At 45.5% G+C, this 14,126-nt stretch overlaps 1 protein-coding gene across 1 annotated transcript in view; it reads right to left on the bottom strand.

Moving 5' to 3' along the window:
• Positions 1 to 14,126, bottom strand: part of LOC106811401 (ras-related protein Rab-37-like) — an 84,715-nt gene that overhangs the window by 3,815 nt on the left and 66,774 nt on the right. Inside the window, exons 5-6 of the mRNA XM_014814985.1 lie at positions 11,912 to 11,964; positions 1,201 to 1,323 (exon numbers count right to left, since the gene is read on the bottom strand). Of these exons, the coding sequence (XP_014670471.1) occupies positions 1,201 to 1,323; positions 11,912 to 11,964 (176 nt within the window). The remainder of the gene's footprint in view (positions 1 to 1,200; positions 1,324 to 11,911; positions 11,965 to 14,126) is intronic.

The raw sequence follows: 14,126 nt of genomic DNA, 5'->3' as shown, positions 1-14,126 counted from the left end.
ACACACACACACACACACACACACCCAGACACCCAGACACCCAGACACCCAGACACCCAGACACCCAGACACCCAGACACCCAAACACCCAGACACACCCAGACACACCCAGACATACACACGTGCGCGCGCACGCACCCGCTCGCACGCATACGCGCGCACCGCGCACGCACGAACTCACGCAAACGTTCGCGGGCAAAGTAGATTATACGAGCGGATAAATATATATTGATGTTTCATCAGACGAGTGGATGAGTTTAGAGAGATTTTTCGATCACACCAGCAGATAAACGTGGATCGGGCTCCAAGTAGATCCGAGTAGTAGATCCGATAAGTATAGACGTATGATTTTCGATTGTCAGAACAGATAATCATGGATTTGTTTTAGCGTCGGAAGCAATTATCGACTGTGGCCTCGCGGCTGTGTTTTGCAATTTCCAAAAATATTTTCATTCGATTTAGTAAAAGAAAATACATCAATTCCTTCGTCAGCAAACGAGCGACAAATCATATTCCAGGCTTAAGGGCAGTAATTCGTGGCAATTCCGGCCCAGGGAACATCCCGGGAGCGATATGCTAGCCGCTTTAAAAAAACAATAACGACGCTTATGGAGATTTCAGCTGCGCCTGTAATCCGACAGCGCTATTACCGCAAAAGGAAACGGCCCATAAGCCCCCATGCCGATATGCTGGCATGCGTCATGTGTGTGTGTGTATGTCACAGAATAGACGACGCCAGCTAAGAGGCTTGCGCCTCAAGTCCCGGATGGATTCTATCGCAGCGTTTTACCTATAAATCGGCGATAATTTGACATTACAAAACGACGCGCACGTTTTTTAAGAACAAGCCGGATAACTGTCAGGAGACCGTTATAAACACATAACTCACACAGACCCCGTTGAAATGATGACACAGGAATAGCCGTACTAATAGCAGGGGCAACAGCAATACTAAAAACATCACCAACAACATGATGGTGATGATGATGATGATGATGATGATGATGATGATGATGATGATGATGATCAGCGGCGGCGGCGGCGGCGGCGGCGGTGGTGGTGGTGGTGGATCACGGAATCGCGGACGGTGTTATCAGCAAGCGCAACGGAAGGTTGGAAAGGAAGTAGAGCAACAAGTTCGCAGGAAGGTCCATATACAGTTTTAATTACGAAACCATACTACAGCCTCGATCGTCTTACCCTGGCAAGTTTCTCGCCGTCCTCCTTACGAATAAGTCTCTCCGACGTGACGTCACACTTGTTGCCTATCAACATGATGACGACGTCCTCTTGTGCGTATTCGTTAATCTCCGACAACCACGCCTGAAACAGAGGTGCCACCATGTAGCGTCGCGGAAAGATCGCGAAATGCATAATACGGTGCAGTAATGGAAACACATCGTGTAAACTATATAAATGCTAATGATCAGATGGGTCTTATATTCGTACGGAATCGAGCGGGCATGTTAAGTCAAGGTAAAAAGAGGGGGGGGGTAAAATGAGAAGTAAGATTGGAAGAAAGAGAAAAAGAAAAGTTGTGGTGAATAGAAAGGAATGACGAGATTGGTTGAGGTAAAGTAGAGATGAGGAGGGAGGGGAGAGATGAGGAGGGAGGGAAGAGGTGAGGAGAGAGGAAAGAGGTGAGGAGGAAGGGGAGAGATGAGGAGGGAGGGAAGAAGTGAGGAGGGAGGGAAGAGGTGAATAGGGAGGGGATAGATTAGAAAGAAGAAAGATGAGGAGGGAGGAAAGAGGTGAGGAGAGATGAGGAGGGAGGGAAGAGGTGAGGAGAGAGGGAAGAGGTGAGGAGGGAGGAAAGAGGTGAGGAGGGAGGGAATAAGTGAGGAGGGAGAAGATAGATTAGAAGGAAGAGAGGTGAGGAGGGAGGGAAGAGGTGAAGAGGGAGGGAAGAGATGAGAAGGGAGGGAAGAGGTGAGGAGGGAGGGAAGAGATGAGGAAGGAGGGAAGAAGTGAGAAGGGGGGAAGAGGTGAGGAGGAAGTGAAGAGGTGAGGAGGGAGGGAAGAGATGAGGAAGGAGGGAAGAAGTGAGAAGGGGGGGAAGAGGTGAGGAGGAAGTGAAGAGGTGAGGAGGGAGGGAAGAGATGAGGAAGGAGGGAAGAGGTGAGGAGGGGGGAAGAGGTGAGGAGGAAGGGAAGAGGTGAGGAGGGAGGGAAGAGGTGAGGAGGGAGGGGAGAGATTAGAAGAAAGAGAGATACGGAGGGAGGGAAGAGGTGAGGAGGGAGGGAAGAGATGAGGAAGGAGGAAAGAGGTGAGGAGGGAAGGAAGACGTGAGGAGGGAAAAGGGAGGTGATGAAGGTCGAGAGAGATGAAGAGGGAAGCTCAAGATGAGGAGATAGGAGACAGATGAGGAGAGAGCGGAGGACTGTGATTACGTACAGCTGTAATACATTTCGCAGGAGTCGTGTAAGAGGAGAAAAATAGCGGTAGCTCTTGAAGCGCGTTGTCACACCATCCTGAATCTGTGCCCATAATGCCTTTACAATAGCTCCTCGCATCAGCGTGTCGCGTCGTTTCGAAAAACCAATCATTTCACGTTCGCGTGTTTATTCCTGTTTTCTGCGCCAACATATATCCACTAGCGTTGATAGCGAGAAAGGTGGCGATTCGCGTAGTAGGCGAAGAAGCAGCTACCATTTTATCGAGTTCACTGTCTTCGTATATATAATCACAAACATTTCAATATACATTTCAATATATTTTTATACCACCATATCTGCATCTTTATCGTAGATGATTGCGTTAAATGTATTATGCCCTAAGCTATTTAATTATAATGTCATGATAATTATGCGAAAGTATAATAAGGTAATTTATTCAAAAGTATTATATTATTATGAGCCAATGTACATAAAAGTATTACATATGTTTGTGATAAGGTATATAGACCATTATCAAACATAAAGATTAATTTGTTAAAATGTATTATACCATAGCGTATTAATAACTGCATTATACGGGTACTGTAATATGATGCCCCCCCCCCAGAGACGAGCACTTGATGATAATAACCAGCGACATACAGAACATTACACAAATAGCTTTAATCACTAAGCAGGGTTATATTTCCCGGAAAACAGGCGCTAAGCGATTTCGCCGCATTAACGCAAACACGCGAGCGAAACAAGCCGTTAACGACTTTTTCTGCTGCCGGCCATGTCGGATAATGCAGCGGTTTTAACTTTTCTACTAGATGTCGCGCAGGTCGCGTGCGATGTAGCGGAAGTTTTTAGTAACGCGAGCGGTAACACTTTAATGGTAGTTTCCGCGCAGCTGCAATCACACGCAATTTCTATACCTCGACATATATATCAGCAAGAGTAGATAATATAACGTTATATATAGTTATATTATCTACTATAATAGTATAATATAATATAATATAATATATAGTTATATTATCTACTCTTGATATCAGTTATGCGCCCTGCTTATTGTTGAAGCGTTGACGTCTCATTTGAATTTCCCCATTTGAGTGCGTATAAATTAAGGAGGTAGGCATGCTAAACTTGCAATAACATCTGTAATATTTGGTCAATCCTCAAACATTTGGTATGGCTTTGCTCATTTACAGCCATGCACAATTCTAGACTAATTACACCCACAACATACGACCATCAGAAGCCAAGAATTCAAAATGGCCACCACAAACCATCAGCGAAGCCATAGATTGCCAGTCTATTACACATGTATATTTCAAATTTCTCTATATGAAACTTTTACATGTTAGTTGGGTCTTAGCGCACAATTATGTAGTAATTATATCTCTAAAATTCACTGTTCTACTATGTTCTAATATAAATACATTATACATGAGATATCATTTATACATTTACACATCTCACCTTCAATTCAGGTGGTAATCATCTGATATAGAAAGTTTACCTGAACTGCAACTATCAGCTTATATCGTAAAACATTCATGCTTACACGCTGCCTGGCACCATATAGAAGACAGTATAACTTTTTGCCGGCCTCAATCAAATCATCTACTCTTGTATCACGATCACCATTAATGTATAATCATAGATTCGCATGCTTCATCAATACATTGAGAGCTGCTAAATTTCCCTCGTGGTAAGGATAAGAGACTGTGCCACATCCTTTCGAAGCATGCAGAGGTAAGAGCTGCAGACACTTGTCATCATGTTTATTTGCAGACGCATTGATATCGATCACTTTGCCATCAAACTTCTTCATTGTAATTTGAGCTGATAGCTTGTTCTTCCAGTAGAAGTACATAAGCAACACAAATCGATCTGTGTCATCGCAGATGATCTGGATATTCCTCTTGCTTTGCTGTCTAATCATAATATCTAGATGCCACGACAATTCGACCCCCCCCCCCGCAGCGTGCGCGCGAACTACAGGCGATGGTGCCGGGGAGCGAAATTTTTTTCCCCACGAGAGTTCCGGACCCCAGCCAATCAGCGCACTCCATTCACTCGACTACCTCGAAGCAACAATGCAAAATTTATACAACCTAATCCTAACCCTAAACCTAACCCTAACCCTAACACTAACTATAATACAACCAGGTCCGTCTTATATACGCACCATATATTACAAAACACTATCTGTGGTGGGTCCGGATTTCTCGTGGGAAAAAAAATTTCGCTGCCGGGGAAACCTCGAATTAAACCGTAGACGCTGCCCGTCAGTTCACCCTAGAAGCCACGACAATTCGACTCTCCGGGCAGCGTACGTGCGAGCTACAGGCGAGTGGTGCCGGGGAAATGGTGCATGAGTGTTTCATGAGCAGAACACTACCGGGTATTTGAGGATTGACTAAATATCACAGAAGTTATTGCAAGTTTAGCATGCCTATCCCTTTAATTTATACGCACTCAGATGGGAAAATATACAATCTGCATTTTTTGTGATAAAAAATTTCCCAATGGTGCCAAAGTAGCACCCGATGGATTCCGGTGCAGGATAGTCTAAACATCAGGAAACCACAAAAAAAACCTTGTATATACCCGATTGCAACGTTCAGTCAAATTTCTCTACTCGGCAACTCGATTAGTATAGTGGGCATTGCGAACATACAATGACTCATCAGTTGTCTGCTAAGAAAAGCGCCGACCCACGGTGTTCTCCGATCATATGCAGCAATAACCACGGAAAGTGCATCAGTGGGGATGATATTTGCCACATTTTAATTATTTAAAAGAACTATATATGAGGAGAAATAATTATTCTGTGAATTACTTCAGTGCATCGATATCATTAATTATACTGTTGTGCACACGACCCTTAACCTGCTTAAAAGATGGCTTGTTCTAGCAAGATTTTCTGGAAGCTACCTATAGCAACAAGCTCATAAATAAAAATGTGATCATATATAGCGATTTACTTGCGTTATACACTCAAGTACCTCTAGTTACGATGAACATTCTACAATGTACTGTTGTTATCAGCGGGTTGATAACCTCCAATAATATATAACACGGCGACTAGCATCGCGATTGGGACATATTTTTAACGTGGCAAGCATAGCGAGTGTCTTACTCACAGGCACTTGAAGCGTTTCAATAAAATATAATGCTAACTAAATACGAAATCTATTTACTACCAAATTCTTAATGCTTCTATACTCTCTTTCACCTATTATTGCCGACAGTTTCCTGTCAATCCCGTCCAAATCCTACGTCCAACCATACGCTGCCGGCGCCATTGCTTTCGCGGCGCGACTGTTTCACGCTTACACTAATATATATAGTGTAAGCTATAATAGTGTAACACTATATATAGTGTAACACTATATATATTAGTGTAAGCGTGCAACAGTCGCGCCGCGAAAGCAATGGCGCCGGCAGCGTGCCAGCGTATGGTTGGACGTAGGATTTGGACGGAATTTACAGGAAACTGTCGGCAATAATAGGTGAAAGAGAGTATATAAAAAAAAATTAAGAATTTGGTAGTAAATAGATTTCGTATTTAGTTAGCATTATATTTTATTGAAACGCTTCAAGTGCCTGTGGTCTTACTGTATATGCGCGCGAGTTTTTCACGCTCCATACACGAAGCTCGGATATTGCTCTGAGCAACGCCATAGCTACCAGTTATTGTGTCGCTTGCGTTCACCGCACTTCTTCCCCCTTTCTACTGCGAAAATGCAAAAAGCTGATAATTTAGTTGGCGAGGCAATAAGCAACGACAGCGAGTTGAGCCAACCGTCGCCAGCGATGCGAGCTGCAATGTTCTCCGGCGCGAAAATATATATGAAATCGGTTAGGAAAATGTTCGCGCTACGCCAACAGCGAGCGCCTTTCTGCCGCTATGAACTTGAATCCCTTGACATTGGGCACCGACAATTAATTGCGCGCTGTGATGCCCCCCCCCCCAGTGTGCACGCAGAGAGCAGATCACAGGTGCTATCGGATCACGGGTGCTATCGAATCACAGGTGCTATCGGATCACGGGAGCTATCGGATCACGGGAGCTATCGAATAACGGGAGCTATCGGATCACGGGAGCTATCGGATCACGGGAGCTATCCGGAATACACGGCGGCTATCGAAAATAACGGGAGCTATGGATCACGTGGTATCGAGTCACAGGGAGACTAATCGAATAAGGACCGGAGAGCTAATGAATTAACGCGGGCTAATTGAGATCACAGGGCAGCTAATCGGCATATCACAGGCAGAAGCTAAATACGTAGAATCACGAGGAGGCTAATACGACTAACGCGGACGCGTATACGAGAATACCGGGAGCACATAATTACGGAACATTATCAAGACGGGACGCTATAGAAATAACGGGAAGCTATCAGGAAATACAGGAAGCAAAGACATTGGAATCACGAGAGAGCTATACGGAATACGGGATATCGGGATCAACGGGGGGAGAAGCTATCGGAAATTAATAACGGGAGCGAATAGAATCCGAGCCATCCACGCGCCGGGAACCTACCTCGGATCACGGCGACTTTCCAATAACGGGCAGCTAGCTGCGGATCAACCCGGCGACGCTGGATCTCGGTCACGGGATATCGAATCTAAGCCGCCGAAGCTATGGAATCACCGGGAAGCTGATCGGACTGCACCCGGGCAGCTATCGGCGGCGAATCACCCCGGTCGAGCATCACACTCGAATAACGGAGTGCTTGGAATCGACCGGACGGTCTGACCGTTCCGACAAACGGCGACTATCCGATACCGGGAGCTACTTCGGATTCCACGCGGGAGCATATACGATCACGGCGACGCTTATCGATCACCGGGAGCTATCCGATCACGGCGCAGCTATCGAAACTCACGGGCGATTATTGCGCATCACGGGAGCCTCATGCGTAATCACCGAGGCTATTTGGATCACCCGGGAGCTATCCGAATAACCGGGAGCTCACTGCGAATCACGCGAGGTATCGATAGACGGAGCTCGATCACGGGAGCGTATCGATCACGGCCGCGTATTGGATCACCCGCGGCCTATCCCGCATAACCGGCGAGCCATATTCGGATACGAGCAGCTATCGAATACTAGGCAGCTCATCGATCAGCGGTGGAGCTATCGGGATCACGGAGCTATCGAATAACGGGGAGCTCTTGGCCACATCACGAGAGCCTATCGGCATAACGGCGAAGCTATCGCATCAGGGAGCCTATCCGGAAATCCGCGAGAGCCTATCGTAATCCACGGGAGCTATCCGACTCCCCGCGGCAGCTATCCGATACGGGAGCTATTCAGAATGCACGGGCGCGTTATTGCGGATCACGGGACGCTACTCGTAATACACGAGACGCTATTGGATCACCGGAGAGGCTATTCGAATAACGGGGAGCATATCGATCACGGACGCTATCGATACCGGAGAGACTTTCCGTCACGGAGTATCCGATCACGGGAGACTATTCGGATCACGGGCCCGCTATTCGAATCACGGGAGCTACTATGGCATCACCCGGACTCATCCGAATAAACGGCGAGCTACTCGATCAGGGAGCTATCCGGACTCACGGGAGCTAATCGGATTATGGGGGCTATCGGCTAGGACGAGAATATTACACCAATATGTTATGAGCTCCGGCTTATACGAAAACCACGTGCATCGCCTATAGACAGCTTCCCGATAGATTTAATGAGAATAATGAATATCATAATCCGCGCTCGACACGACAAACACCACTACAAACGTTAGCTACCACACTAAAGAGCTATATAACTAGAATACGACGAAGTGTCGGCCACACCTACATGTACCCCAGCTGACTCCTAGTTCTGAACCTGAATAATCTCTGCTAGCGACTTAGAGGCAGTCGGAAAGTTATACAGTCACAAGACAAGGTTTGTTAGGACAGACTGGTTGGTGCCACGTCAGATGCTGCAAGTATATGGAAGCTTGGTTGACCTAGAACGCCGAAGAGCGAAAGCTCAGACGTCGACGGTGACAGGTATCACTAAGGCTCAAGGGCGCCAGTGGTGCGGCCGGTCGGTTTTGGCATGCGACAGACCTTCTCCCACAATGTTGCTAAGCCCATTTCACCAAGTTTAGGTTCGCGCTACGGTCAACATTTAGCGGGCTGCAGTTCTAGACGAGCGGAAGAGCAACGCCACAAACATCATGGATCATAGGTCAGGGTCAAGGTAAAGGCTGAAACTAAATGTCAGTTGACCTGGTGGGCCGATTATTTACCCGACTCTCGGATTCATCTTCAATTTCGGCTTATCTGAAGGTGCGTTATGATAAGCGAAGACGCCAATCCGTCTTTGGGTGTGAGCGGAGTCATCGTTGTTTCATATTATTATTTTTTTATTTAATTTTAATCATAAATTTTAATAACATTTTAATACAAGTATAATTCATGACAATCAGTGTAAAAAGTGGCAGAAGTTTACAGGTTCTAGAATATTTCGACAAAAATGAAGTGCTCCACTGGCCAACGCCCATGACTCGCCCCACACCAAAACAATAGGCGTCTATCGCTTACTGATACGACTCTTTAATTTGAAGATGATCCGAGGTAGAATGCAGCCAGGTAGAGCGTTCACGATAGGAAATCTCTGCGGCGGCAGGCGGCCGGCGGACGGCGGCGCATCCTGCGAGATGACCACTAGTATCCCACGAACTTCGTTTCGAGGCAAGATACAATTAAGTGCGCGTGTGTGCCCGCATTTGCGTGTGCGCGTGTGCATATGTGTATCTCTCTTTTGTCACAGCATCACCAATACGGAAGCAACTACAGGGATCTACGCGCTCATTCACCGCCTGTCGCATACACCGCGTACATGATGCCGCGGCCATTCCAGACTGCCCAACACCACAACATACGCAGGCGCACAGGCACGCACGCACATGCGCAGGCACACGGGCACGCATGACGCACGTACGCAGGCGCACGAGCACGCACGCACGAACGCACGCACGCAAGGTAAACCTACTCTTGTGTTCGGATGCAGTATTGTATGTACCGACAACATAGCTACGGCTAGGTGTGGTATACATATAATTATGCACTCGCTGTGCCATGTTGCGTCAATGGTGGATATTGAGATGTCGGTTGCTGTGTGAAGCTGTCGTTTGAAGTTGTGTGTGTGGCTGTATAATGGCTCACATATTGTCATCCACGCTTCGGGTCCGTTCTGTTCCTCTTCCCATCCCCCCACCTTCTCTCTCTCCTTTCCTTACTCCAGCTTGCTCTCTCACTTCCCCTTCTCGCATGCTTTCTCTCTCTCTCTCTCTCGTTCTCTCTCTCTTTCTTTCTCTTGCTTGCTCTCTTACTCTCCCGGCCCCCTCTCGCATGCGCGTTCTCTCTCTCTCTCTCTCTCTTTCTCTCTCTCTCTCTCTCTCTCTCTCTCTCTCTTTCTCTCTCTCTCTCTATTTCTCTCTCTTTCTTTCTCTTGCTTGCGCCCTCACTCTCCACTTTCTCAAATGCTCTTTCGTGATCGCTCTCTTCAATAGAGAAAATAGTGCCACGCCACACGCCCGCCCTTAAACATTCACAAGTCTCACATACATGCAGCCTAGCTGCTCTTAAAAACCAGCAACTCCATATACCTCATCCCTAGAACCCCGTGCTCAAGTCATGCATGCACTCCCGCTCTAAAAAAAACAACATTCACCTCTGCTCTCGAATACTATACACAGGTCGCATACATACTCTCCCTCTCTAAAGCTCCCATGAGTCTCACACACTCCCGCTTTCAAACACTCACACGATCCGACGAGCAGCAGACAGCGTCATTGTCGTACGCGACACCTAGTCGCACAACAGGACAACATAATGTCGCCCGCCCCGAGCACAGCAACGACGATGACAAATATGCCGATAGCATGAGGAGAATCCAATCGCAGTGTCGGGCCGAGCGCGAGCGAGGGTGACGAAGCAGCATTTTCTCAGCAGATTTCTGCAATCACATGAGGTCGCGTTCGCAGACGACAACACGCCGTACCTTCGCACTGGCGAATTCAATTAAAACCCGCCAACGCAGCGCGATTGAGTTGTCAGATATGAATAAACACAACGGAACACTCGAGTATCTGGGCAGCCCACGCTGTACGGTACAAAAGGTCGACGCTACCGCGAACAAGGCGCACAACCCCATCAACCCCAGAATTCAATTAAAACCCACCTAACTCACCAATGTGATTCCCGTCCAATATGGAGACTATGAATAAATACAGAGAAACCTCCCGAGACTCTTTATAGTGGGCGCTCAATGCTGCTCGCTAGCAAGGTGTTTAGTAGATGGTACGGTTGAAATAGATGCACGTTTGAGGCGGTAACAGAATAGAACCAGCGAAAAGCGAAGGAAACTATCGCGTGCAAAAATGAGATATGAAGTCATATCGCACGCACGCACGCACACACACGCGCGCGCGCGCACGCACGCACGCATGCACGCATACACACATACACACATACACACATACACACATACACTGCGCAGCTATATTAATAAAAACCACTAATTGTTGGCGTTCCTCTCCATAGTTACTCGTCAAACTGCCTCCTCCTCTCCGTTTTGGCGTGCCTTTCCCGAAAATTCACCACGCTCAAAGGATATCCACTCCTGTTCTATATAGGACAAGAAGTAGCAGGATCGGAATTTTTTGTCCCATTTGCAAAATGACTTCTTATCGATCGGGTGAGAGTAGTCGCATGTATTTCTCGTTAAAAGTACTAACCGCGAACCAAAAGCAGACGATAAAAATGTTTAATTTACGATTCACGGATAGCATTTGTAACCTATATAGTCATTCGGGGCGCTTTCAGCTGTGTGTATTTAATTAGGTACGCACCTGTCATCGTGCATACCCCGCCGACACGATTCAGAGATGACGCGGAGAAAGAGGGATTGATGGATGGATGGATGGATGGATGGATGGATGGGTACATTGATTGAATAAATGCATGCATGCGTCTATGCGTATAGAAAGGTGGGTGCCTAGATGCATGGATAGACAGTTAAATAGATCCACAGACAGATAGATAAATTGATAGAGCGAGAGAGAGATAGGTGAATAGACGGATAGATTGAAGAGAAAGACACACAGAGAAAACGATACATCGAGAAAACGATAGAGGACGCGCGCGCGCGAGAGAGGGAGAGATAGAGACAGAACTTAAGAGAGAAAGAGAGAGAGAGAGAGAGAGAGAGAGAGAGAGAGAGAGAATGCTTCAGCGCATGTCTCATGGTACGATGCGGATGATCAAGCTCACTCAGACTCAGGTAATACGACACGACCGTACATGAGCTATACACACGGGTTTTGCTCTGATGCCGCGCCTAGGAAATTGCGTGAGCTCACATGCACTCGGCTTTTTGTCGTGTAGCTAAAGCAATAGAGACACGTTTTCGAGCAGTTACGATAATTACACGCAAACTTCGTAGCAAACTTCGTACGTCTCGCGAGAATATACCACGACGATCTATGTGCACCTACCCTGATGTTGTCAAAACTGTGCCGATTGGTCACGTCGTACAGTAGTAGCAAGGCTGGAAAACAGAGAAAATATACATGGACATTAAACGCTTTTCATACTCGGCCGCCCAGCTACGGTTAACAACTGTCTTTGCAGCGGAATTCATCCAACTTTTAAGATAAACTAGAACTATCAATACTACATCATCAGTAAGGGGCGGATCAGTGTGACAAACATATAACCGGCAAAGGAATTGCCATTATATCTTACACATCTAGAGTATGCGGACACTCGGACATGATAAGCAGAAGTACGAACAGCGTGAAAAGCGAGCGAATAAACCCTGGCGAAGAACAGGAAAAAGAAAGAGAAAGAGGAAGAAGGGGAGAAATGGCTGGAATACTCACTAGGAAACACTGCTGCTAATGTAGCCAAGGACTAGGGCGTGCAGTGTTTAAATAACCAGCACATAGCGAGGCGGGGCACCGCTCCCCATGTCATCAACGAGAGTGTGTACGTTCGTGATCATTTATATATTTATTTATTTATTTATATTGCGCCTTTTTACATCAAATGATCAAAAGCGCAGTACATCGATATCGCAAACGACTGAACAATAAAATTAAATGATAATAACTATGTACATGTGAGATATATCGCCACAACTGCTAGATAACATGACATTAAAACAAAGTTGACTATCTGATCAATAAATAAAATAAAATCCTATACTTTAAGAGCTAATTTAAAGATATGGGTCAACATTTAGTACTTTCAAAGCTAGCATTACGACCCAAGTGTTTAAATATTGCGGAGTGTCGACGGAAGTTTGTTCCACAGCTTTGGTGCTGCCATGCTAAACGAGCGGTCTCCAAATAAATGACCGCAACGTCTTCCCTTTTGGTACTTGCAACACTATACTGCACACTGTATTTGAACGCAGAAGATAATGTCCCTGTTCTCTAACAGTAATTAAATCTCTGATGTAATTCGGGACTAATTAAACTATGTAATGCTAAGTAATAAAATTGTAAATTGTATTCTTGATTTAACAGGCAGCCAGTGCAGTTCATGTAAAACAGGCGTACTACGTTCATATTTTCTAGTTGAGGTCAGCAGTCTTGCTGCAGCGTTCTGCACTCTTTGTAACTTTGCCAGCTCAGTGCTAGGAAGTCTATACAAAAGAGAGCTACAATAGTCTAGTCGGTGGGTTATGAAAGCATGTATTGGTAGCTAGTTTGCCGCTAGATAAAAATGTACTTATACGTTTAATGTTGAGTATCCAAAAGAATGCTGCCTTACAGGCTTTGGTTAAATGCATTGACATGGATAAATTAGAACCAGGATCCTAATATAAGTTACGCACTGATGAAACAGGATGGATATCAGAGTTGCCAATACGAACTTTCAAATCCGTAAGCGTTAGCTTTAACTCCGTTACGAAGCGTTAACTTTCAAAAGTTGCTGTTTGGAGCCGATAATTGCCAAAGCAACCACCATCAAACGAGATGCGCTGATTACGCTCAGACAAGTAAGATGAAACCTAACACTTTTCCCCTAATTCCAATTTTGTTGCTTAGACGTTTAAGCAAGACTCTATGGTTCACAGTATCAAAAGTAGAACTGAGGTCCAAAAGAATTACGAGAATAACACGTAGAGAGTTCATATTTATACCCCTATCACATACACGAATTTTTCTTACGAGTCCTTACGGATCGCACAATTCGTAAAACTACACGGATCTTTACGATTTGGCCACTTTTACGAGCGATTTACGTGTTATTACAAGCTAATTACGGTTTATTACGGATTATTACGAGTTATTACGATGTATTTACGGCAAAATTCCACGATTTGTTAAGAGTTATCACGGATAACTACGAGCAACTTACGGGCATTTTACGAGCTTTTACGGATTGTTACGGATATATTACGATTCATCGAAGCTTTTACGTGTTAGTTACGACCTGTTTACGTGTTGTTACGAATAGGTACGAGTTAGTTACGAGTATTTCCGAGTCCTTACGATTTTTTGGCAAAAAGTATATAAAAATCCTGCAAATCTGGCTAACGCTCCATTAGGAATGTTCCCACCTTTGATATCATTAATGATTAATGATTGATAATCCAAACCCTAATCCTAACCTAAATGCCATTAAACCACAAACTAATATATGACCATGACCATATATATATATCATATATATATATATATATATACTACTATTATCTAC

The sequence above is a fragment of the Priapulus caudatus genome, unplaced genomic scaffold (assembly GCF_000485595.1).
Source record: "Priapulus caudatus unplaced genomic scaffold, Priapulus_caudatus-5.0.1 Scaffold535, whole genome shotgun sequence".
NCBI classification, from domain to species: domain Eukaryota; kingdom Metazoa; phylum Priapulida; class Priapulimorpha; order Priapulimorphida; family Priapulidae; genus Priapulus; species Priapulus caudatus.
Note: the sequence above shows the minus strand (reverse complement) of the source record. Positions and strands in the feature narration are given on the sequence as shown.